This window comes from Podarcis bocagei (genome assembly GCF_964188305.1).
Source record: "Podarcis bocagei genome assembly, chromosome: 10".
NCBI lineage: Eukaryota > Metazoa > Chordata > Lepidosauria > Squamata > Lacertidae > Podarcis > Podarcis bocagei.
In genome coordinates this window covers 46,151,791-46,177,050 of record NC_138135.1, presented here as the reverse complement: position 1 = coordinate 46,177,050, position 25,260 = coordinate 46,151,791, and the positions used below count along the sequence as shown (strand labels likewise).

Sequence of the window (25,260 nt, the reverse complement as noted above, 5' to 3'; positions counted from 1 at the left end):
ATACGAATAATTTTCTAGATACAAAGTAAATGAACAAATGAATTACTTCCTATGCTTGCAGGCATACCCCTACCTCTTACCTCCTCTAAGCAAATGAAAGAGTTTTGTCAACAATTTGGGGCTACATTCACAAAACTCTTATTTATTAATTTATTTCAGTCCATTCAAATGTGCAAACAGCAGCCCACTGTTTTGTTCATGTAATGTTAGATTAAGGCCACAGTACACAGGTTGTGCAATATTTTACACGAGGCTTTTTTAGTTTCTTATTATCCTGTCCTTCCTCCGAACTGCAGCTCAGGGTGGTTAACAACCAACAGATAAACAATCATACAAAGTAACACATAAGTCATCAGCAGCAATTCAACAGTGAATAACCTCAATAAAAGAACATCTAAAGATAATTACCCCATTATGCCAACACCAGGGCAGTGTGATATATATATATAGCCTCCTTGCAAAAAATAGTATTCCGTGCCTCCTCTCCTCTATCTACCACTGCCCAGATGCATATTGTCTCAAGTAAACAATTGAAACCTTGCAAAGCACAATACTTAATACGTCAAACAATAATTTTTAACCAATCAGTAATGGTCTAGCTAGCTAGCTGGATCCTCAGACAATAACAAAGCAGTAAAATAATCATCAATAGCAGCAGCAGTTTGATTTTACACAGAGAGCGCGCGCAAAGGAGCTAAACTATCACCATTTCCACAGTGGCTTACGGTGACTCCAATCTTACCCACTGTATCTCAGTGATCAGATAATCTTCCAGTGACACCAGGGGCTGCCCTTCCTTCCATCCCTCCCAGCTCTTATACAGAAGGATTCCTCACCTAGTCTGCCACCCTGGGTTGCCTTTCTTCCAAGACTTCCTCAGGGAGAAACATGCAATATTCTTTCATTATCTTATTAGAAACTATTGGAGTAAGATATAGACATGAAAGGAGCATCCTCAGTTAAAACATACTTGCGTTACAAAATACTTTAAAAGTTTTAGACATACCTTGACAGTATTCTACCATCAAAGCGTAATTTGTTGGAAAGCACATTTTCAGTTAATGCTGACCTTGTCCTTATTCTGTAAAAATAATTCACAGTATTAATTAAACATTCCTCATGCAAGCTACTTTTGAACCTAAAAACGCTCATGAATTGCGAGGAGAACAAATCATGAAAGCAGTGGGCAAAGTCAACATGTGAATTCCAATTGCTAACAAACCAACAACAAATACAACAGGAAATATGTTCTCACTATTTATGCTATCAACCACATTCCTTTTTCACAGCTCTCTAGTGGAGATCAACACTGTGAAGAAATTCCTTAATGATCTAAACTGCCCACTTCAGTTCAGCGTTACAATGATGTAGGTAACACTATTTATTTATCAAAATATTTATATCCCATTGTTCTGCAAAACACTTAAGGCAGCTTACAATTATGTAAATGGAAACTATGTAATAAATAAAAAAACCAATTGTAACATTGATTGATGTTCAATCAAGTCATACACAGGGTAGGCCCAATGAGTAGAGAGTGGAGCTGCACTGCTGGCCCTGGCATCAGGCACACAGCTGGCTCACCCCAAATGTTCAAGAGTTGGCATGGATGTCTGCACTAAAAAAGCCTAGGGATGAATAGCTGCTGCTTGTGCACAGGCTTCAATGCATTAGGCTTCCACATGGTTAGTAATCCCTATGTGTGAGCACACATACAGACTTCTTAAGTGCAGATAGGGCCCACAGTCACTGGCAGAGGAAGGGGGGTGTGGTGGGTGCGGTCCGTCCCAGGTGTCATCCCTGAGGGGGGGTGACATCGCCACACCCCCGCCTGCGGGACACTCACCCCGCCCCCTTGCAGCTAGCCTGACCCCCAGGTGCACAGCATGTACACCGCTCTAGGTATTGGAGCAGCTAGCTCCACCTCTGCCCACTGCATGTAAGACACTGGTCGTTCCATGATGCCTCCATGAGATTGACACATGAAAGGGGCTACAATTTCCATTTTATCTAGATTATTGACATACGGTAAGACACACTAAGCACTAGATAGGACAACTCCGGGGATGTTACCAAACTGGCTGACGGTTATGAAACTGTAGTAAAATGTTATTATGCACCCTTCACTCTAAGGCCCCAGTATGGTTTTCATACTGAAACACAATTTAAAGCAGTTTTTAAAAACTTAAAATAAAAAATACAATTAAAAATAAGGTGGGTCCTAAAAATATATATCTCATTTGCCAACGGGCAGGTCAAAGAGGCACATCTTCAGCATTCATCAAGGACTGTATAATGAGGTTGCCAGATGCGCCTCTGTGGAGCAGGAGTTCCACACAATTTAGGGACTGCCATAGAGCATGCCCTCTCCTGGGCTGCCACTCCTTAGCTTCTGAACAACCAAGAGGGCCCCCTCTGCTGATCTTAGCATCCTAGAGGGTCTGTAGGGAAAGAGGCGGTCTTTCAGATATTTGGGGGCTAAGTGATTTATGGCTTTAAACACTAAAGTGAACACCTTGAATTGGACCTGCAGGTAAATTAGCAACTAATGCAGATATTTTAAAACTGGAGTTATATGTGATCCAAAGGGAACCACAGTTAGTAATCTTACTACTGTATACTGGACCAATTGAAGTTTCCAAGTCATCTTCAAGGGCAACCCCACATTGCAATAATCCCAGGAAAGACCCAGGGAAGAACAGCTGCTACGTGAGGTCCAACAAGCTGTGCTCCAATTCAACAGCTTTGTTTACTAGAATGAAATCAACCAGAATACTGCTGTCTGGTTGGACACCTAATAATGAACAATATGTTTATGTTCATTAATTTCAATGGGTCTAGTCTTAGGAAAATTTAGTTGAATATCACCCTTAGTCTCAATCTGTAGTAAAGATTGTTGGATTAGTCCCATTAAAATATATGGGCATATAATATGTTCCTGTCAAAATATACTGATGAAATCTTTTAGGGTCCTGTCTCCAAAGCAGAGTTTTTGTAAGAAGCATAGTACAACTGATCAGTGATCTGTTTTGAATAATCTTATTTAAAAGTGTAATTAGAAATGATCATCCAAGGGTGTATATTGCATTTGTTGATCTTTCATCTGCTTAATTCCATTTGTGGAAAAAAGCTAGCTGTTACTTTGTTACAAAAAATAACTCATGTTTCTTATACCTGGGCTCTTCATCTTTTAGATGAAACAAAGAAATGCAGATACACTGTCTTAGATCAACCAAAGCTTCATCTTAAAATAATTTTAAGGCTATATTCAGTAAGACAAGCAAACACAACAGCATATACTTACCTTGTTTCATGTAATGTTCTTTTTCTAAAGCGCAGAGGTGCTGTCCTTAATCCTGGAAGCATAAGATCCTTCTCATAAGTATCAGCATTCCCATTTTGTTCTGGATCACTTATCACAGCTCTAACATACATACAAACAAACAAAAAAACCCAAACCCCACATGATTTCATGGAACTAGTTTTATAGAATTAAAATATAAAGTCAAATTCTTACACTGGAACTAGCTATAGCTACTACATAGAAGACATCAAGAGACAGCTGCAGAATCTATGGATTCAAATCTATGGATACAATTTTAAAATAATGAATGTTTTATCTAAATTACACAGTATAACTAAGTTAGCAATGCTTTCACCATTTAACCCTATTCACAACAAAAGATTTGGTCACAATTCTGTCAGGATGCACTGGAAACAAGCACAGGGACTGATGAGCGGAGGGGGAAGTGGGAGAGAAAAAGGACAGGCACACCTGGTGTAGTCTACCTCCTCCCTAAACTCTTTCGCCCATCCTTCTTGCCACTCAGCTCACAGTGCCTCACAACATGATTCTCTTCTGGGTTCTTTTAAATACATGCAACTCCCCATTTACACAGGGACTACGTTCAGAGGCACCTTGTGTTAAGTGAAATCGCATGTATTGGGAACACCATTGCAAAACCCCCTAAACCTCTGGCAACCCTTGAAAAACACTTTTTTAAAAAACAAAAATCCACCAAACTCCACCACAATTCTTCCCTCCAACTTAAACTCCAATTCTTCCCTTGCTTAAACTCCTACTCTTCACAGGCCTCAAAGGATTCTGGGATTTCACTTGCAAAGCTTCATGGAATTGCTAGACACTATTTTCACACCATTTTTGCCATTTACGCACTCTTTTAGGGCTGGTTTTGCACTGTTTTGTGCCACTTACGGGTTTGTAGAAGTGTGTGTGTGTGTGTGTGTGTGTGTGTGTGTGTGTGTGTGTGTGATTGCACATGCCTAGAATATGTGTAAATGGGGAGTTGCCTGTCCTCCTTCCCTAACACCAGAAATAGGAATACTGTAGCTCCATGTGCAGGCCTGAGATGATGGATGTGAACAAGAAAGGAGTATTCTGTCAGCCACAAAGAGGAAAAGTAAGGTGGCAGTCCTATCTTGTTCCACATTAGACCTTGCTTGCCAGATTCTTTTATATTTGTTCTACATCCTGTTCAGAGGTAATAAATAATGACCATTGCATATTTACAAAATCAATTTCGATAGATCTTATGCACAAATCAGTATGCCTAACATAATAATCTTATGGCGTAATCTTATATTTACTCAGCATTATGCCACTGAACATAAGGAGACCTAAGTATGCATGCTTAATAAGAGTAGGTTAAGTTTATCATTATCAATATCTTTTTTGTTTTCATGTTTTATGATGCAAATTACTATGTGGATATAGGAAAGTTGGGTTATAGAATCAATAATAAACAGTGACATAATCCAATTGAATTTAGAAATTTCGGCTGCAATCCTGATCCCATTTACTTGGGAATAACTTCATTGAATTCAATAGGACTTAATTCACAGTAGACATGGTTAGCATTGGAACCTTAGGCACTTTGAATTAATTTGCATCCATTTTTCTGGAAAAAATACATATATCTACATTGTATTTATTATCTTTTATATAGGTCAACATTTATATATCAACATTTGTATTTATTATCTTACCTAGATAACTGATCTATCATTACTTGTTCCACTACAGTTTGTTTTTTTCTTTCTGCTGCTACATCCTCCTGCAAGCAAACATTAAAGAGAAAAATATATAATTACAGCAGTTACGAAAATATTGTTAAAATGTTAGGATCATTTGGATCTCTTAAAAATTAACAGTGAATTTGGGTTGTAAAACTAGGACACACATAAAATGTCACCCACTAAAAAGCTTACGCAGATGATTCATAAACTCAGTTATGGTTATTAGAGACACATTTTTATTCAACTAGAGAAGAAAAGATAATTTGAGTGTCTGTCATATGTGCAAATTTCATTCTAACAGAAAGAAAAACTGTTTCCATTACTTCTGCTTCCATTCAGAGCATCACAGCATAATAGACTAGTTGAAGCTATGTGACTACAGTGATACGAATTAATTTTAATACGTTTTGTACGCTGCTCAGAAATGAAACACAGTCAATCATATGAATCTTGGATCCTATGTCACTGAGATAAAGCTAAACCCAAGTAAGTAGGAAAGCCTCCTTATTTAAAAATGCTTGGAACAGAAACTAGTATATAGAGAATTTTATAACAAGTTTACATTTCCCAGAAGACTTACAGCTTCCAATTTTCTTATGCTGTGCTGTATTGTGTAGGGTTTGCTTGTATAGCATTGCTGCAGAAGGGCCTTTTCATCAAAAACTGTCAATTCATCATATGTTTTGTTTTCAGGCTGTAAATCCTATGTGGGAATAAAACATGTTATCTAGATATTATCACTGATAATCAGTGGCCAAGACCAGCACTTGTTGCATTTGATTTGTGTTCCTCACCATCCAGAATGTGCAAGAAATATTTGTAGGTTCTAACCTATGCTAGTGTCCTGCACATAACTCTTTTTTTTTAACTTCCCAGAATTATGAGCTGGTTTAAACTTGCACTGTTCACCTATATATATGCTGATAAATTGAAATGATGTAGACTTTGAGCACCTGGTGATCCACCTATGAGAACTTATTTCCTCAGTGCTAATTCTGTTCTCTGAATCAAGGCAGTATGCAACTTATAAAAATAGTATGTTAAATTCTATATACCACCACTTGTCTGAACACAGTACTTTCACATAAAGGTTAGTAGAGTTCCCAGTGTCAAATGAAGTATGAATGTTACCTTTTCCTCAGCCATTCTTTCTGCAGGTTTGTGTTGTTGGTTATTCTTTGCTTTTTTTTCTGCAACTCTTTGAGAATACTGTTTATATCCCTCTTTCATTTCTGCTTCATACTGCTGATACTTGAGTTTGTATTTATCTGTTGGGGGTGGCAAATTTTCTGGTACTGTCTTTTGCTCCCACAAAGAAAGCTGAGAATGAATCATTGGGAGCAGTCAAAACAGCAACTGCAATTGTGAAAGTTTAATAGCGAACACTTCGTTTTTTAAAAATTGCCAAAAACTATCATGGTACAATTGTAAAATGAAAGTCGAGTTATTTGTCAATAGGGCAGTTTATTATTATACCAATTAACTACACAAGGGTGTAATGGACAAATATTTCTACAAACTTCCATTATTATATTGAATATAGCAATCCACATTTCACATGCAAATCATAAATGGGAAATATGAAACTATAAACTGGCAAACTTTTTCGAAAATAGTTTTCAGCATCTGGATGATTTATTTTTCTATTATTGGACCAAAGCAGAAATATTAATGATTTCATTATTATTTTGAAACACACACACAGTTTTGTTTAATATGTTTCTTTAACTATATTACCTCAGCTTTCTCCAGCTCTGTTTTTCTTGCTGTCTGGGTAAGAGAAAGAGCAGAAACATAAATAAAATATTTTTAAAAAAGATTTATAGTTAATATAATTCAAACAGAAATTAATTTCAGATATGACTTAAGGGGGAAAATAAATTAGTTATAAATATTTAAGTGCAACACAATGCTTAATCAGAAGTTGCCTCTAATGAACTCTGTAAGTCTTACTCCCATCTACACCAACAGTCCTTATACATAACCCAGAGGCACACATGCATATTCTATACACTTTGGTGTTATCAGACAGGACATGCATGAAACTGTCTTCTACAGACCCTTTAATCATGGCCATTCAGTTGAATGTTCCACTGAAACAACTGACTGCCGTAATTAGTAATGTCATGCAAATGGCTGATGCAGCTACATAAATGAATAAGACTCTTTTCCTCTATAAATGGGTATGGTAGAGCCATACTGAATACAATCATGACCAGTGTATTTAGGGCGGTGATGCATGTTAATCAGTGAACAAGATCACAACATAAAAATATAATATGTACTTAAAAGTAGAAGTCAAACCGTTACCCTTTTGCACTTTTCCAGCACATTTTACGTGCTATAAAATATTTAATTTCTTTTGAGAAATATGGGCATTTACTAAAGTACAAATAACATTTTTCCAAAATTAGGACATTGAAATATCTGCTATTAATACCCTAAAAATAAACATTATTTCATCAAAATGTTAGACACCAGCAAGGTTGTACTGTACCTAACAGCGGCGTAGCGTGAGTTCTCAGCACCCGGGGCAACGCAAGTAATTTGCGCCCCCTAACCCGGGGCAAGGCAAGTAATTTGCGCCCCCCCTAACCCGCGAGTTGCCGCTGGCGCTGCCGCCCAAACGACGCCGCTTGCCCGGAGGAGGAGGGGGGCAGAGAGGCGAGGAAAATACAACTGCCCAGCAGCTGCAGCAGCACCGGCGGAGGCGGGGCTGTGAGGAGGGGCTGCCTGGCGCGTCCTCCGCGGCGAGCGCTGAGAGCCGCTGCCTGCCGGGCGCCTTCAGCCTGGACGCGCGCACAGCTCGGCGGTTCCGCGAGACATGCGGCTCCGCTACAGCCTGCGCCCGAAGATCTTCGGCGACTCCGGAGGCAGCGAGCGCGCCCCCCCCAGATGTTGCGCCCGGTGCGGCCGGCACCCCTGGCACCCCCCACGCTACGCCACTGGTACCTAATGACCAGAGTAATCCTACTGGGGGCGGGAAAAGAGGTGTGTCCATGATAAATGAACTGCCGCATCCAATCCATCCTGAGCTTGCACCAGTTGGGACAGAAGCTGGGTAGGAGCAGCTCTTTTCCTGGTAATTCTGGTGCTTTTCCACCCCTCCAGTTTCCCTCCCATTGGTTCCCATGGAAGGGTAATTCACTAAAACAGCTTCAGGACTGGCATAGTTTTATTTCTGGTTTGGGGGTTTAACAAGAGAAAAATTTGGATCATGGGGATTCAATGCCTCCCTCTGTCTGCTCTGGCACTCCCTGCTGCAGCACTCACCTATACAATGCATCTCTGAATTCAGTTGCGGTACATTGGCCCTCATTCAGTCCACCACTTGGTCATGCACCGCTTATGAATGATCATGCCATGGATGAGTGATGTTTTATTAATAATAATAACAACAACAACAACAATAATAATAATAAATTTTATTTATATCCCGCCCTCCCCAGCCGAAGCTGGGCTCAGGGCGGCTAACAACAATCAAAATAGTCCAACATTCTAAAACATTCATTATAAAATTAATTAAATCAAATTAAAATCAAATTAATGGCAACCATCAAGCAAAATTTTGTGCAGATTATGGACTGCCATGGCATTCACCAGAAGCAGCAGGTGAGTAGGTCCACATAGCCACCCTAGCCTTGCTGGATGAGAAGAGCAGGCTTTGCTTATACTTTATGTTCTTCCTTCCAAGATAGTACACCCCACTCCTTGTGCCTCATCTCCTATAACCCTGAAGATGATATAGCTTGAAAATACTCCTGTTAACAAACTAACCTGTTGAATATCATAATGTTGTGCATAAGGGCTCTGTAATGGAGTACCCCAGCTGATATTCGAAGATGAAAGTAGTAGACCAGTATGAGGCTGTCCACCACTGTATGGAGTGTAGGGATCACCATCCTAAAATAAAAGGACTTTTTAAAAAGGCAAAGTGTTATGCTTTGTTAAACTGTTGCAGAATACCAATTGCCCAAGAATTCAGGAAGCAAATTCATAAAATTTATGGACACTGGAACTACACAAGGATGAGCTATCTGACCACATTAGTCAGCCACAAGTATCATGTGTGTTGTGGCAAGAGTTTTATCACACACAAGTAACAATACGAATTTCAGAGAGAAGTGTTGTTTTTTACATAAACCTAATCCAAATAATGCCAATTAGGAGCTGCAAAACAGTTTTCTATCCTGAAATATCACACACGGCTGCATATTCTACCCAACTTATTAAAAGAATGTTCTAATGAATTCAGAAAATTAGTTAAGATGACTGGTGACAACTAGGGCAGCATATTCAAGCTACCACTATGAGATCTAGATATTATATTGTTTTTTACTTCCAGCAACTGCCACATCTAAAAGTTGGTTAATTTTCTGGAATTAATAGATAATTGTTACCTCATCCTCTGAATCTCCCAGCTTTCCCAAATCAAGGCATGGAACTCTGTAGAAAATCAGAAATTAGAAAATGTAGCAAGCTTTCAAAACTTCCTTTGGTTTTCAGATGCCACAATGTTTTCTTTTCAAGAAGTTTCATTGATTTCTAAAGGGGTCTAATTAAAAAGTTCCAACCCTCCTTTTCCTTATGGAATCAGGTAAAAGAAGAAAATAAAGAAAATAAATGCACTTCAGACTATTTCCATCCCCATTTGCAAAGGACCCTTGAAGTTCTGTGAGGAAGTTCTGGAAGGCAATTTGTTGTTACCATCTCATAAAGCTTGAGCCAGTGAAGATTAATTCTTTTTCACTCTTCACTCAGATAAGTAGCAATTCAACATTGCATTTCTATTACCTTTCTTAATAAATTTATTGTTATTATTTCTCTTATAACCATCCAGTAATCAAGTGAATCGTAGTGAAAGTGGGTGATGCATTTGTGAATATTTATGATTTAGAAAGAGGCATTTGGTCTGCTATTAATATTTAGCATCTGAGACCACTCTAGTTCTCAGTGAAATAATTGAAATGTTGAAATGTGTAAAGATTTGCAAGAAGAAAACAGTGCTCAGCAAGGCTCCACTGCCACTAAATGTTATCTATAATAACACTTCTACTTACTTCACCCAGTGTACATAGATGCATGCTCAGCAGCAATCCCTATCTTTCTGCCTTCATAGTCTTCCTAAATCCTCTCTAGCTCACAAAGTCTTGATGTCCCCAAACATTGCTTTCACATCAGTCGGCTAGTTTTTCTCCTTTGTCTACATCTTTCATTCCTGAACCCAACAGCCCTCTGTACCTAGATAACTGTAATCCCTATGTAAAAAATAATTTTCAAGTACAAAACTTGTTTGAAAAGCACATGAAACTCTGGAATAATTGTAGTAAAAAGAATGATACATTTCTCTCTACATAGTTTTCTTCAACATATGAACTTGTTCATTGAGAAATATGTGAAAGCAAAGTAACAAAGTAACATATAAAAACAAGAACACGGACCCTATAGATACACACACACACACACACACACACACACACAAATTCATGAGAATTACTATTTCTCTTTGTAGAATTATGTAAGAAAAGTCTGGTACTAAGCAATTCTTATTTTCAGAGAGTTAGAGCTAGAGATCCTAAGGCTGAAGATCTACTCACGAAAGCAGAAGGTAGGATTTTTGGGGGATTCCCCCTTCCCCTGCAAATCTGCTCTGGAGGACTGGAATGCCCTCAAGAGCAATGTGGGAGGTGGGGAAGGAAGAGACAGGAGGAATCTGAGAAAATAGCCATTCTCCTTCCAAGAGGAACAGCATCCACTGGACCAGCTGAACTTCCATTAACAGAAGGAAGGGCTGCTTTGGATTCATATGAAATGAAAAATGTGACAGTGCTGTGAAGGGGTGGGAGGGGGGGAGACAGTAAACAAAACATAGACAGTAAAAAAAATATGGAAACATTGACTTACTCAGCTGGTCGAGGGCCATGTTTCGTTTTTGTATGTGGCCTCCATCCCTAAGGGAAGAAAAAAATAGAACCATGTTTAATTCCAGGGTTTTTTTCCATATTTCTAAACTCTTAAGATTTGAAATCTTTCAAATCAGGGTCGAAACACATTTAAATGATGGGCACAGTAGGGGAGAAACCAAGGTTTGTTCTTGGGTTTACAGCATGTGATTTGTCTGGAGGAGACAAACCATAGCCCCAGGATTGGATGACACTTTAAACCTTGCAGCAGCACAGCAGCAGGAAGACCAGGGTTGCAGTGCAGCAACTGAAATCTCCTCTCCGAGAACCCTCGTGTTTCCACAATGGCTAAACAATGATTTGACTTAGTGTTACACACTAAGCAGCTCTTACAGTATTTAGTGACATTTCATTTTAGTGACATGGTATTTTTCATACCACAACAGGATAGGACAGATGTGGTGTCTGATAGTATGTTGTAACAAGGGATTGTTTTGAAAAATTATAACATGAGCAATGAGAGGAAAATATGAAAGAGGATCCAGTACTGAACTTCACCTACCGTATGTACCAAGGACTTTCCAGAGAATGCTTAATGAGATATATATATATATATATCTTTAATATGCTCAACTTACTTGAGCAAGTTTGTAGTTCCTTGAGGACAGAGCTACTTGCTTTCTTGGAGATGCAGCAACTCCTTTAATCTCTAAATCCATTTGAATTCAGGTATTAACTACCTGTAGAAAAAGGGGGGAGGAAAAAAAAGGTTATTCTCACAGGATGGGAGAAAGAATGACTTGTGCTAAGAAGGATATTAACAAAACAGTATTTCCCATAATAATTAATTCCCTCCTGAACTGCAGTTCTCTCCATAAGCATTCAATTCAGTTACTGCAGGTCTCAATTTATTGTTTAAAATGAGAGCATCTATCAGCCTTAAAAAATGTCATACTTCAGGCTCAACCAGATGCAGCTTAAAACCAGAGTTTCAAAGTCCAACCTTGGATACTGTAAGTTCTAAATTTTCATTCAGTACAAGCACAAATTAGTCATTACACTAAGGTTACCATATTGTTTTCAATGAATCCGGGGACAATTTTCAACTTCAATGGATTTTGTATGGGGACTGGTTTGTAAATCCAGGGACTGACCCAGGGAAACGGGGACTTCTGGTAACCTTACATTACACTATGAAGGACTTTTCTGTAGTTTTATTCAATTTTGTCATATTCATACAACAAATAAATTAACTCAGGGATACATGATCAATACATAGAACAAACCAGTTAAATGTACTAAAAATAATGGAACCTCCAGCTACCCAGATTTCCCCTGATGAATGGATTGCCTATTATTTAACCAGTTTCACTTCTCCAAATCATCTTACAGATCTCCTTCAGTCCCCGTCGGACCTCGGTTTCTGTTCGCTTAGTTCCACTTCCTCAATAAACTTTACCTCAACCCGCATTTTCAACATCATAATGTCAATGCGAAGAAATAAGGCCCCCGGCCCAGACATGGTCCCGTTGGACCTTTTCCTGACTGATCCTCTTTGGTGGAGCAAACACCTGACTCCTGTATTCACCGCTATCTCCTCTGCCCTAGACATCCCCGACTCCTGGAGAGAAGCTATAATAGTCCCGATCTTCAAAGGCGGCCAGCCAAACATCCCAAGGAACTATCGCCCCATCAGTTTATTATCCATCCCGGGGAAAATATTTGCCGCTGTTTTACTGGGGGAACTTCTCTCATGGGTCCAGGAGAGGAACATTCTACCGCTAGAACAGATCGGTTTCCGAAAGTCAGCGTCAACCATGGACCACTGTCTAACTCTCTATCACCTTGCCAGTAAATACACTGCTCCAAGGCAAGGCCACCTATTTGCCGCTTTCATGGATCTGGAGGCCGCCTTTGATTCCATTCCTAGGCAGAGATTATGGTCCAAACTTGCCCACCTGGGAATTGATCCGCACCTCCTCTCCCTAATTATTTCTCTTTATTCAAACACCACAGCTCGCGTCCGAAGTGGTCCCAACGGCTCCCTCACTACTCTCCAAAAAAGAGAGCCAGTGTGGTGTAGTGGTTAAGAGCGGTAGTCACGTAATCTGGGGAACCGGGTTCGTGTCTCCGCTCCTCCACATGCAGCTGCTGGGTGACCTTGGGCCAGTCACACTTCTTTGAAGTCTCTCAGCCCCACTCACCTCACAGAGTGTTTGTTGTGGGGGAGGAAGGGAAAGGAGATTGTTAGCCGCTTTGAGACTCCTGAAGGGGAGTGAAAGGCGGGATATCAAATCCAAACTCTTCTTCTTCTTCTTCCATTTCCAACGGCCAGGGGCGTCCGACAAGGTTGTCTCTTGGCCCCTTTACTATTTAATCTTTATCTTCATGATGCAATTTTCACTCTGAAGCTAGCATCTAAGTATCCTCCTCATTTAGCAGGCCACCCCGTTGCCTCCCTTTTCTATGCTGATGATGCCGTCATCTTATCCAGAACAGCTGCGGACCTAGCAAATGCAGTTAATGCATTTATCGCCTATTGTAAGGCGGAAGCTCTCAATATTAATTATAAAAAATCGAAAGTCCTCCACTTCACTCGTTCCCGCAAACTCAAGTTGGAGCCGCTTAAGATCACAGGTGGCTATTTAGAAAAGGTAAAAGCCTTCAAATATCTAGGCCTAATATTCACTTATAATCTCTCCTGGTCCACCCATCTACAATCTGCCTTTCTCGCTGCAACCACGACCTCTAACGCCATTGTCCGATTTTACCACCAGAAGGGCGGCAAACACCTTCCAGCAGCAATTCAAATATTTAATGCCAAAGTTGTCCCTAAATTACTATACGGATGCGAAGTATGGACTACAGCAATATCAGGTAACTTGGATCGCCCACTTCATATGTTTCTGAGATCTCTTTCCGGCATCCCGAGATGTGTCTCAGGTGCAGCCTTACGACTCGAGTTCGCCCAGCCCTCAATTGTTAAACGAGCATGGAGTTGAGCCATTTCCTACAGCCTCCACCTATTAGCATCGGATGCCCGAATTAGAGGTGGTTTTTCCAATCTGATCCTAGGAGATATTCATAACTCCCCTTGGAAAACTACAATTAACCTCAAATTCCGCTCTCTTCTCAATCTGAATTGTAAAACTGTTCTTAACTTAGAGTGTATCAGCCCGGCGGCCCTACCTCTAATTAAAAAGAAACTACAGCAACTTGACTTCTCTAACACAGCTTCCTATGCAAGAGGACCGTGTTCAGGCCTAGCCCTAGCTATTCCACCCCCTGAAGGGATCCCTCTATACTGCTTCACAATTTCTTCGGAGGCTAAGCGAAGGGCCTTTACCTGTGCCCGTCTCAACTGTTTTCCTACAGCAGTTCTCTCGGGTCGTTATTCCAGAGTTCCCATCGCAAATAGAACATGCACCTGTAATGACACGTCCCTGGAGACTATGGAACATGTAATGCTCTTCTGTCCCAACTGGACAGATGAAAGATCTCGGTTTTTAACTCCCCTCGTGAATAAGTTCCATCTCCCAATCCAGCCTTGGATAGTGTCCCTCTTTTTGCAGGATTCTGATTGTTGGATTACCGAGATGACAGCTAACTTCCTGCTTAGTGTGATGAAGAGGAAAGCAGCACTAACTTCTTCCTTAACACCACAGTTGCAGTCGACACGCCGCACAATCGAACGAAACTCCAAGTAGCCTTATTGTACAAGGACAATCAAGTTAGGACAAATCTGAGGAGCTGAAGGACCCTTTAACGGTCCTCCTCCAGCCTCAGCAGTTTTTTTGTTTGTTTGTTTGTTTTTGTTGTTTGTTTTTGTTGTTGTTTTCTTTCTTTCTCTAACTAATCGCCCAGGACGATACCTACCTTTACCTCCCCACCCCCATTTTATGTTGTTATTTTAATGTATATCATGCTATGGCCACATGGCTAATGCAATATATAAATAAATTGAAATTGAAATAATGGAACCTCTATTTATATGGGTACCAGTGCAAAGTAGGCACCCAGTCAGAAGGGTAGAAATATATTTTTAAAAATTAAAAAATTGTCCAGTAGCACCATAGAGACCAACTAAGTTTGTTCTTGGTATGAGCTTTCGTGTGCATGCACACTTCTTCAGATACGAAAGCTCATACCAAGAACAAACTTAGTTGGTCTCTAAGGTACTACTGGACAATTTTTTTATTTTTATATATATTTTTCTACTGTGTCAGACCAACACGGCTACCAACCTGAGCCAGAAGGGTGACTTGTTTCAACTAAGATGTAGTACGCTTGCAAGCATGCATATAACAGAAGACAAGAGGGAGTATGACATTTGAAAATAAGAAATATTGTATGGGGAGGTGCCAAATATTGTCCTCTCTCAGGGCACCATACTATATTACCAAAGTCCACCCTGAGCATAGTTTCCATGATGGCCAATAGCCACTGATTCACTTGGAAGACTCAGTTAGGGTCAAGGTTTGCTGTCCTTTGAGGGCAATGATTCTTCTCTCATTACTGGTGGCAGAGCCAGTAACTATGGGAGGGCTAGCCAGGCTTTTTGTCCCGAGGTTAAGTTTCCCGAGGGGCGCCATTGAGGCTCCTAGCCTCTGTGTGTGTGTGTGTACATGTGTACGCAAAACAGCATTTGGGGTTTTTTTTGCCAAACTGGGTGTTTGACTGGGGTGAAATAAAGCCTATTTTGCCCCTGCTGGTGAGAAACACTGTAACCCTGCCTGAGTCCATAGAACAGGGCGGGTAATAAAATATATTGACTAAATCGTCGATTTAAACCAGCAGACCTGTTTACAAAACCACAGAATGGCAGAGTTGGAAGGGACCCTCCTCTAATAATCTACTTCCCTCCCGCAGCAACATTAATATCTGCAAATAAATGTGGGGGGGGGGCTGCCCTGCAGGACAGTTTTTAAAGTAACTTGGGGGTTAAAAGTGACCTAAAGCTATGGTTTTCCCAGTAGTGATGTATGGAAATGAGAGCTGGACCATAAAGAAGGCTGATCGCCGAAGAATTGATGCTTTTGAATTATGGTGCTGGAGGAGACTCTTGAGAGTCCCATGGACGGCAAGAAGATCAAACCTATTCATTCTTAAGGAAATCAGCCCTGAGTGCTCACTGGAAGGACAGATTGTGAAGCTGAGGCTCCAAGACTTTGGCCACCTCATGAGAAGAGAAGACTCCCTGGAAAAGACCCTGATGTTGGGAAAGATTGAGGGCACCAGGAGAAGGGGACGACAGAGGACGAGATGGCTGGACAGTGTTCTCGAAGCTACCAGCATGAGTCTGACCAAACTGCGGGAGGCAGTGGAAGACAGAAGTGCCTGGCGTGCTCTGGTCCATGGGGTCACGAAGAGTCCGGCACGACTAAACGACTAAACAACAACAACAAAGGCAGGGGGCCCCCTGGGACTTCCTTTGGGCTCTACTACATATTTAGCTAGCCTAGGTGGCGGCGCCTTCGGGCACGCAAGGGATCCCTCGGGACTCCTTCGCGCACGGTCCCGTTTCCTCGCCCCCAGAAGCGCGCGCGGCCGCGGAGCTCTCACCGCCGCCTGTCGCCGGGCTGGGGATCCGCGGCCAAGCGTGGCGGCCGCCTCTCGGTTAACGCGGCTCCGTCCATGGCTCCTCGCCCTCCCTGTTGGGGCGGCGAAGGCGGCCCGCCAACAAATCTTTTTCTCTCACACACGCGCGCGCGAACTCTGTGGAGGTCCGACTTTGAAGCTAAGCGCGGCGGAGAAACGGCGGTTGGAATTTGAAAGGCCCCGCTAGTTTCTCCGTTAACGGCTCCCGGGAAGGGTTGCGTTGGGCGCGCGCGGTTGCCTAGGCGACCGGTAAACAAGACGGAACGCCTCCCGCTCCCTTCAACCGCCACTTGGGCGCGTTAAGTTCAAAAGACGCCCCGAGAGGCGAACGGGGAGGCCGGGCGAGCGCCCCGATGGTCTGCGGCTCTCACCTCAGCGACGACGTCCCTTCCTTCCTCGGCCTATTCCCGCCTGGGCGCTTCCTTGTCCAGCCTCCTTCCCAGCCCCACCTCTGCTCTGTCTTCTGGGCTTGTTCCGAGGGAACAGTCCGCGAGCTCCTCCCTAGGAAGCGAGCCTAGAGCTGCTGGTGCTGCCCTAGGAGGGGCGCATAGAGACGGGGGGGGGGATGTAGGGAAGCGGGCACCCACCCACCCACCGACCCATCTACCTTCCCCTGAAATCGCAGAGACAGCGTTGCATTTGTCAAAATGCGGCAGCTCCTCACCTGGAGCTTGCGCTCTTTTTTTTTACCAGGCATACCTACAAGCGGGAAGGAGGGGCGACTACTAAAGGCCACCGTTGCAACAACCTCTCTACTCCATACGCTGCTGCCATAACAACATCGCGGTGCTCAGGACAAGTTCCGGGGGGCAATTCCACAAATCGGATTACGAGGTAAATATGAGCCAACTTTTGCTACTATGTTTGCCGTCAGCTGCCCACCTGTTTCAGCGAGCGGCCCTGGTTTGTGTGTTTTTATAAAGTTCCTGCACCGGCCAGCTTTCTCGTAATGCAAGAAGCCACTATTTCGCTCATGATCCCATGCAAGCGTTATGTTGTAAGATGGAACCATGTTGCTGTTTTTCCCCATACCCAGGCTGCAGGGCAATCCGTGTCAGGTTTTTCTATCCTGACAAAAGTTCCCCCCCTCATAATGTATTTTATGCTGCTCTTGGTAATGGATACAGTAATTTGAAATTAAGTTTACTGTATGTAGAATACACAAGTGTGAATTCAAAGATAGCTTTATTTCTGTTAAATAAATCATGACACAGTGTAATATGTCATGTTTGGTTGCTCATCTGAGGATGCATTTACCTGATTTTAAGACCTGCTAAGGAAAAGATTATTATTATTATGTCCTCATATGTAAAACCACCTATGATTAATACTTCTTCAATCCTACTGAAGCCTTATTTAAAAAAAAATTCATAGAATTCTGTCTTCATAGTATTGGCAGGGATCAAATAAGTAAGAAATATTTGTCCTCAAATTTCAAACTTAGGGAACATTTTTCATCTGTTTTTGTCCACTTACACCTAAATATGGGTTATATGACACCCCATCAGGTAAGTTACTACATTTCACTGTTGTTAGCTAGTCAGTTTTTCAATACTTCTGCTGCTCTACACAATTTTCAGGAAGGCTGGCAAAAATTATTAAGATTGAGGTAACAGAATCATAGAATTGTACAGTTGGAAGGGACCAGGAATCTTTCACCCAACATGAGGCTCATGCTCTACCAACTAAGCTATCCCAGTACAGTACCTTTCCACAGTGAATTGTATAAACTTTCCAGAGTATTTCAATTGTTTCAGAACAAAAGTAAAAAATAAAAAAAAACCAGGACTCACTGCTTGTCAGTACACAGTATTTGCTCCAAATCCTTTCTGTGGAGACATTCATGTGAAACATGTAGACTTTAAAAGTAAGAAATTAGAAAAAAATGTATACAACATAATCTGTTACCATTCCTTGACTTTAATAGTTGTAAAAAATACATTGCATCTTTACAGTGTAGTGGAATACTATATAGAGCTTTTAGGGTAATATATTCAGAAATACCTTTATGTAGAATAAATAGAAAAGTTTCATAAATATATTGTTTCAATGCATATTGCAGGAAATGTGAACCTGTTCCATAATAATTTAAAAGTGCATTATAGTATGTGCAATAATTCATCTTGTTTTTAAATATAACTTATCTTATCTACCTAATTCATTTTTAATACGTCGTCTTAACCCAGTCTCTGGTTCTGCTGTTTCTTGATCAATTACTTCATCATCTTCCATCTTCTTTGGGTCTTCCGTTGGACTAAGCAAGAACTCATGATCATAGTGCTTATGCACCTCTTCATCACAGTGTTCCTCAATATCTGCAAACAGCTCTTTATGCCCACAGTTTTCATTATCACCCTCACCCATCTCTGCCTCAGGATGTGAACTGAATGACTGAATAAGATCTTCAAGCCTCTCTTGGCACGTGTGGCTAACATCTGAATTTCAAAAAAAAAAAAAAAAGAGGGGAGGGAAGAAAATGGGAGATTTAAAATTATAATTAAGTCCACTGTCTGTATAATAATTAAAACAAAGCTGCTATCAGAAAATTGCAAATGAGCAACCAGCTTTATTAGAGATGGCAGTATACACTACATTAAAGTATACAGTTCTGTAACTTGTCTATTAAATCATAAGTAATGTTTCTTTTGTTCTGTAGCTTAAACAAATATATAGATAATTCACAGGCCCACCTTCCTCTATAAAAATGAGTGAAGAACACCATAGAAGCCACAGATTTGCATCCACTAATAATGTAATGAAAGGGTGGGCAATCTTTGGTCTGTTCTCCCCTGTTTTCTCCAAACTACACCTATCTCCCCTGCACCTTATGTCAGAGCTTTCCAAACTTTTCATGCTGGTGACACACTTTTTAGACATGCATCATTTCATGACAGTAATTCAGTTTTACTAGCAAACCAGAGGTTAAACTAACCTCTTTCCAGTGCTGAGAGGAGCGCAGGGAGTGTTCATGCAATACCCCTACACATGACAGCTGACACACATGTCGCAACACAATTTGGAAAGTTCTGCCTTATGTCATATATGGTCAGGTAGCGGTGCAGCTGGTTCAGCTGCATGCCTAAGTATTCCATGGCAAACTCAATAGCACCACTGATTCATGCACAAAGCAGGTTTGAAGTCACAGCCTATCAGCCAATGGGCAGTGAGTTCAAGCCTGTTAGATTAGCTATGACTGTGCTCCCAGCCCTATGCTCAGCACTGTGGTTCCCAAGTGTCCAACAAACAGCTGAGTGTTAAGACACTTGGAAACTACTGGACAAGGACTTGGGACAGGTTGGCAGGATCACCTGCAAAACACAGAACCAACATAGGTGGAGACAAATAGCAATTTGACCCGCTGGGCTAAAAAAATTTCCCACCCCTGATCTAATGGGAAGGTATGCTGTGCCCTCTAATTGCTTAGAAAGAACAATACTACACTATACCACCAAGTCATACAAATATGTCAAGACCCGCAAAATCGTATGCAAAACCTTCAGCCAGAGTCTCAAGCAGGGTTATTACAGTGTGATTTTAACATACTAAAGATGTAAGTACCTTCTGGTTTCATTGTCGATTTGTCCAATCCACTTTCTTTCATCAGCTTCCTAATGGACTCAAGCTGTACCATAATTTCATCTTTCTGTTCCGAAGCCAAGGCATTAATGCTGACATGAAATTAATTGAAAAGTCAGCAGGTAGTAATAGAGAGCAACTGTTAATGTGCCACCAAAATACTTTTCCTAGCCCTCTTATAAGAAAACTCTCAGTGATATATTCTTATGTAAGAATTATTCACTTAAGAATCAGACAGGCTGTGGAACCATCTTTCAACTATGCCAGTCACTAGGGACCACCTTTCATCACATCAAAGAAGCAATAGGAATTCTCCTGCTGTCAGGATTCTGCAATCCAGATTAAAACTACAGGACACAAACTGGCAAGTGCAAAGAAGCAAACAACACTGTATTGATAATACAGGCACAAAACTTAACTGCATCTGCCATGATGTGTGCAGAAGCCGATAAATGGATCTATGTAATATTGCTCAAGACACATGCAAAAGAAGAGATCCAAGATATACTCAAACTCTCATCTACCTATCTACCACTATTAGTCTAATAAATGTTTAAATGGGTCATTCAAGTGATACTGGTGTAATTTATTTTTCAATCGTAAAATATTCAGACCTATAAATACTCCAAATGGATGAAAAGCCTGTATGAAGAAAACTTAATACTGGCACCTTGAAATCTGAATTACTCATCCAGTCTTGTGTAGCCTACATTACCAAAATGCTATTTAGGGTCTAGGAAGGGAGTGTAAAGATTGTTCCAGTAATTTTTTAATATATTGTCAATTATTGTTAATGCAGAAAATATGGAGACAGCAAAACAAATCACATGCTAATATTCTTGTGATGTTTAATCACATTTACCAACTCACAATTGTCTCAAGAGCTGAAATATTACAAAATCAAATCCCCACCAAAATACTCACCAGCTTGAAAGTGGATCTAACTGATTCAATAAAGAATTTAACATTTTCTCTGTCTGTGCTAGATGCTGCTCCAACTCCATAAGCTGGCGTTCTACAAGTGAGAACAAATACTTTTAAAGCAGTGTTAATAGGTATTTAAAAACCAATAATCTATTTTTCTACTTTTCCAGAGGAGCTATGGAACTGGACTAAAGCATTCAAGGGCTATAATCCTAAACCTATTTTTATATTAAAAAAACCAAGTTTCACTGAATTTACTTCAGGATAAACATGATTGGGATTGCATTATAAATAATACAATGCAGAGAAAATTTGAAAATGTCATTTTACCAGCAAAATTGGCTAGGAAAAAACAGCTTCACTTATTTGATAAAATGAGCAGCATTTGATCTGACAGACATTTTTTCCTAAAAACCAAATACATACTTTATCAATACTTGCAAGAATTCTGTTCTCCAAAGTAGATTGCTGTAGTCTGTGCTAAGGAATAATGATACAAAGTAGCTTTGCCATAACTATCAGTAAGCAGTGAGTGGAATGCATTTTCATGAATGCACTTGACTCATAAAACAGCAGCCCAAAAAGCAATTAAGATTATACAATTCCACCAATTTGATTGCTGCTCACACAAACAGGGGAACAGAAGGGCTGTAGAAAAAATATATCAAGCTTCTTAAGCTGAGGTGTGATTGCCTGAACTACTATGTGCAAACTGTATGATAAAGATTTCTAGGCCAGAGATTTCTGAATCGACTTTTACCTGTTTCTTTCGTCTTAACTTCTGTAGTTTTTTCTTGCTTGGATAAGCTTTCCTCTTGAGATTTCATCTATGAAAGAGTAAACAAAATTTACCACAAAAGCTTTTAATATTGAAAATAACTAAACCTTAAGAAAATGTTTAGATTAATGTGAAGACACGAGGCAGATAATAATACTTTATCTTGGAAATATAGTGTAATCCAAAACATATTTCCCCATCTGCTTAATTTATGTTTCAGCCTCTTTATTCTCACTGACTTCACAATGACAAAACCAGCATCAATCCAAAATTTCCTGTTGAACTAGGCTGAAAACTAGCCCCTTCCTAGTCATAATGCTTTAACTTACAATTCAGTTTTCCTGATTTAGTCATACCGATTTTAGTATAATTTATTTCAGATACAATCCTAAGAACGATTAAAATTCCCACTACTGCCTTTTGTCATCTGAATTCTGTATACAACACAGATATTTCTGTAATATCACAAAAGCCTTTCTAATAGAAGAACCTTTGGGAGACACAATTGTTGCTTATACTCCTAACCACATTTATTGGACTGTAAAAGCATTTACAAGTCCAGCCTAAGGCATTTATATTTCATTCTTTCCTGAGAAAGCAAAGGGCTTCAATACTGGAAATACATATATTTATGACCAGGTTGCAAACTTGCTGTGGAGAACCTAGTATGCCAGTGCATATTTCAAGTGTTGCTGGAGAAATACACTTCTCCACTTGGTTATCATTTCTACTTCCACTATCAGACTAGGTGACTGCCTATCTGTAAACACCCTTTCCTGTGATGCAGGCCCAACCACCTCCAACTCCAATTGGCTTTGCTGTTGACTTCTCCTCTCCTTTTGGAGTCAATCATTTGTCTAGGCAGGGGTTGTGTTTGTTGCTATGTTTGTTTTGCTGCCTGCTGGAGCATAGAGCAGGAAGCTACTTGAGGGTCTCAGCTGAATATGATGGTGAGGGGAGCATGTGTCATCCTAATAATAATAATAATAATAATAATAATAATAATAATTTATTTCTACCCTGCCCATCTGGCTGGGATTCCCCAGCCACTCTGGGTGGCTTTCCAACAAAAGATTAAAAATACATTAAAACATCAGTCATTAAAAACTTCCTTAAACAGGGCTGCCTTCAGATGTCTTCTAAACGTCAGATAGTTGTTAATTCCTTTGACATCTGATGGGAGGATGTTCCACAGGGCGGACGCCACTACCGAGAGGGCCCTCTGTCTTGTTCCCTGTAACTTCACCTCTCGCAGTGAGCGAATCTTGTCTTGTTTCTGCTTTGAGTCAGAACAGAGACTGTTCTAAAAGCTATGTGCAGAGGCATCATTATCATTACCTTTTCCTGCATTGTTCTAGTTGTTTGGGAGTGCGGCATGGTAGTGGCATTATCATTACACACATGACTGAACAAATCCCAGTTCTGTACAACTATGTGGATCATAAATTATCTTGCTTACTAATAGTTACCTTTAAGAACTTGTATAAAGCAAATACACCCACACCAACAGCATACAAGGGCATGAGTGTTAAAGCAAAGTCTTTGCCATTCCCTCTAGTCCGCTCAGTCTTCATCTCCTTCTCCATTGCATTTCTCATTTGTTGGATGCTTTGGTATGTTTTGCTTTCAGAACCCTCTGAATTCATCTGTGACTGCAAGATTCTCTCAGATCCACCTGAAAAACAAATAATACATACATGTAATACATACATGTGTAATGCATACATGCACATACAAACAGACTGAAATAAAAAAAGAGAAGCACTCAAGTCTGTGAAGAAGAGAATTGTTCTGCAGCATGGAGAAATCAGCTTCACTGTGGAAAGCAATTCTAGGTACAGTCTCAGTGCGATAGTGTGAAATTGGCTGATGCTAATGAACATGACAAGAGGCTTCTCCACTCCACACTTAAAATTAGCCCCTCTTAAAAACTCTTAAGCGTCTCCTCTTTGCAGATGGAGCTCTGCGGTCAAAGTCACATCAGACACAGGAATTGGCTGGGAATGTTTTAATTTTATTTTGTGCTATATGTTGACATTTTGTTTGATTTTATGTTGTGCTGGAGCTTGAAAGACTGCTATACTTTAGCCATCTTACAATGGAAAAGCAACATTGAAGTATAAACAAATAAAGCAAGTTATGAGCAACATACAGTTAAAGCACAAAACACATTTCCCATTCCCCACAGCTTTGACACACTGGCAGAGTAACAAGAGAAGTATGGAGCCTACTAGTATATTGCCTACTAGTATATTAAAGGGATGCGGGTGGCGCTGTGGGTAAAACCTCAGCGCCTAGGGTTTGCCGATCGCATGGTCGGTGGTTCGAATTCCCGCGGTGGGGTGAGCTCCCGTCTTCGGTCCCAGCTCCTGCCCACCTAGCAGTTCGAAAGCACTCCTAAGTGCAAGTAGATAAATAGGTACCGCTTTATAGCGGGAAGGTAAACGGCGTTTCCGTGTGCTGCGCTGGTGCTGGCTCGCCAGAGCAGCTTCGTCGCCAGTTTTTCACCTTCCTTGGGACTAATTCAGTACTACAACTCAAAATATTATTATTCCAAAAAGAAAAAGAATGAGTTAAAGGGGGAAGGCAACATTCAAAAGTTGGAACTGTTTCGTAGCACACTAATAACATGTGACACTGATGACGGTTAATGCCCAGCATCACCTTTCTCCTCCAGTATCACCCATACCTTTGCGGCAAAAAAAATATTTTAAAATGGGGGCGGGGCTTAAGGAAGATTGCTTGGAAAAAGGATCTTCCTGAAGGAAAAACACAGTTCGCTAACTAGTCTAATGAAGCTCCCTCGTTTCCCTCTATAACCGGACTGCAGGGATGGGAAGGGGAAGGTGGCCGACACCATATACCGTGACGCTGCTGGTGGGGATCGTGGCGACCAGGGGAGGCCTTGGCCCCCCGCGGGGACCTGCCGCTTCCGCCGAACATCCTCGGTATCACCACGAAAACGCAGAGCACCAGCAAGACGGAGATGAACACCTGCTGCACCGACGACAGCACCATGACGGCAGCGGGGAAAGGAACAGCAAGACCAAAAGGAGAAGCGGAGGGCGGCAAACGGTCCTCGGCCAGCCGGGAATCGACGAGCGGCTCGTGTCGGCTTCGTCCACTGGCAATACGCCTGGGGAGAGCGAGAGTCAGTAGCGAAAGAGCGAAGGAAGTTGGGAGAGGAAACCATTAACGTGGGAAGGGCGACTTCCGGCCCCGCGACGCCTCCGCTTTTCTTTCTGGCGCCCCCTGCCGGGCTCCAGGCGACACGAGAAACCGAAGCGCCTTTTGCCTTCGTGACGCTCTTCATAGGAAATTAGAGAGCTACGTTAGCTAGTTCAACTCGGGGTAGACCCATTGACGCGAATGAGCAGAATCGGCTCTCTGAGGAAAACATAGCGGAGGGAAAACTGCCGGTTGCCTATATAGAAACGGCGCCCC

The 25,260-nt window shown here is 41.2% G+C and overlaps 2 protein-coding genes across 3 annotated transcripts in view; both read right to left on the bottom strand.

The window, feature by feature from the left end:
• The window catches only part of CAPS2 (calcyphosine 2), a 33,484-nt gene extending 16,474 nt beyond the window's left edge, over positions 1 to 17,010 (bottom strand). The window contains exons 1-11 of one of the 2 annotated variants that reach the window (XM_081211957.1): positions 16,910 to 17,010; positions 11,579 to 11,680; positions 10,942 to 10,988; positions 9,438 to 9,483; positions 8,815 to 8,940; positions 6,775 to 6,807; positions 6,169 to 6,357; positions 5,618 to 5,740; positions 5,008 to 5,075; positions 3,305 to 3,424; positions 1,007 to 1,081 (exon numbers count right to left, since the gene is read on the bottom strand). In XM_081211957.1, the coding sequence (XP_081068083.1) occupies positions 1,007 to 1,081; positions 3,305 to 3,424; positions 5,008 to 5,075; positions 5,618 to 5,740; positions 6,169 to 6,357; positions 6,775 to 6,807; positions 8,815 to 8,940; positions 9,438 to 9,483; positions 10,942 to 10,988; positions 11,579 to 11,659 (908 nt within the window). In that variant the 5' untranslated portion in view covers positions 11,660 to 11,680; positions 16,910 to 17,010. Of the gene's footprint in view, positions 1 to 1,006; positions 1,082 to 3,304; positions 3,425 to 5,007; positions 5,076 to 5,617; positions 5,741 to 6,168; positions 6,358 to 6,774; positions 6,808 to 8,814; positions 8,941 to 9,437; positions 9,484 to 10,941; positions 10,989 to 11,578; positions 11,681 to 16,502; positions 16,761 to 16,909 lie in introns of those variants that run through there. The other variant, XM_081211956.1, reaches the window with a different exon arrangement.
• Positions 17,011 to 18,440: 1,430 nt separating this feature from the next.
• CCDC107 (coiled-coil domain containing 107) lies at positions 18,441 to 25,247 on the bottom strand. Its single transcript, XM_081211975.1, has 6 exons — positions 24,681 to 25,247; positions 23,286 to 23,491; positions 21,799 to 21,865; positions 21,039 to 21,129; positions 20,097 to 20,206; positions 18,441 to 18,973 (listed from the first exon to the last, which is right to left on the bottom strand). The coding sequence occupies exons 1-6, from the start codon at positions 24,832 to 24,834 to the stop codon at positions 18,684 to 18,686; spliced, it is 918 nt and encodes a 305-aa protein (XP_081068101.1). The 5' UTR covers positions 24,835 to 25,247; the 3' UTR covers positions 18,441 to 18,683.
• Between the last annotated feature and the right edge of the window lie 13 nt (positions 25,248 to 25,260).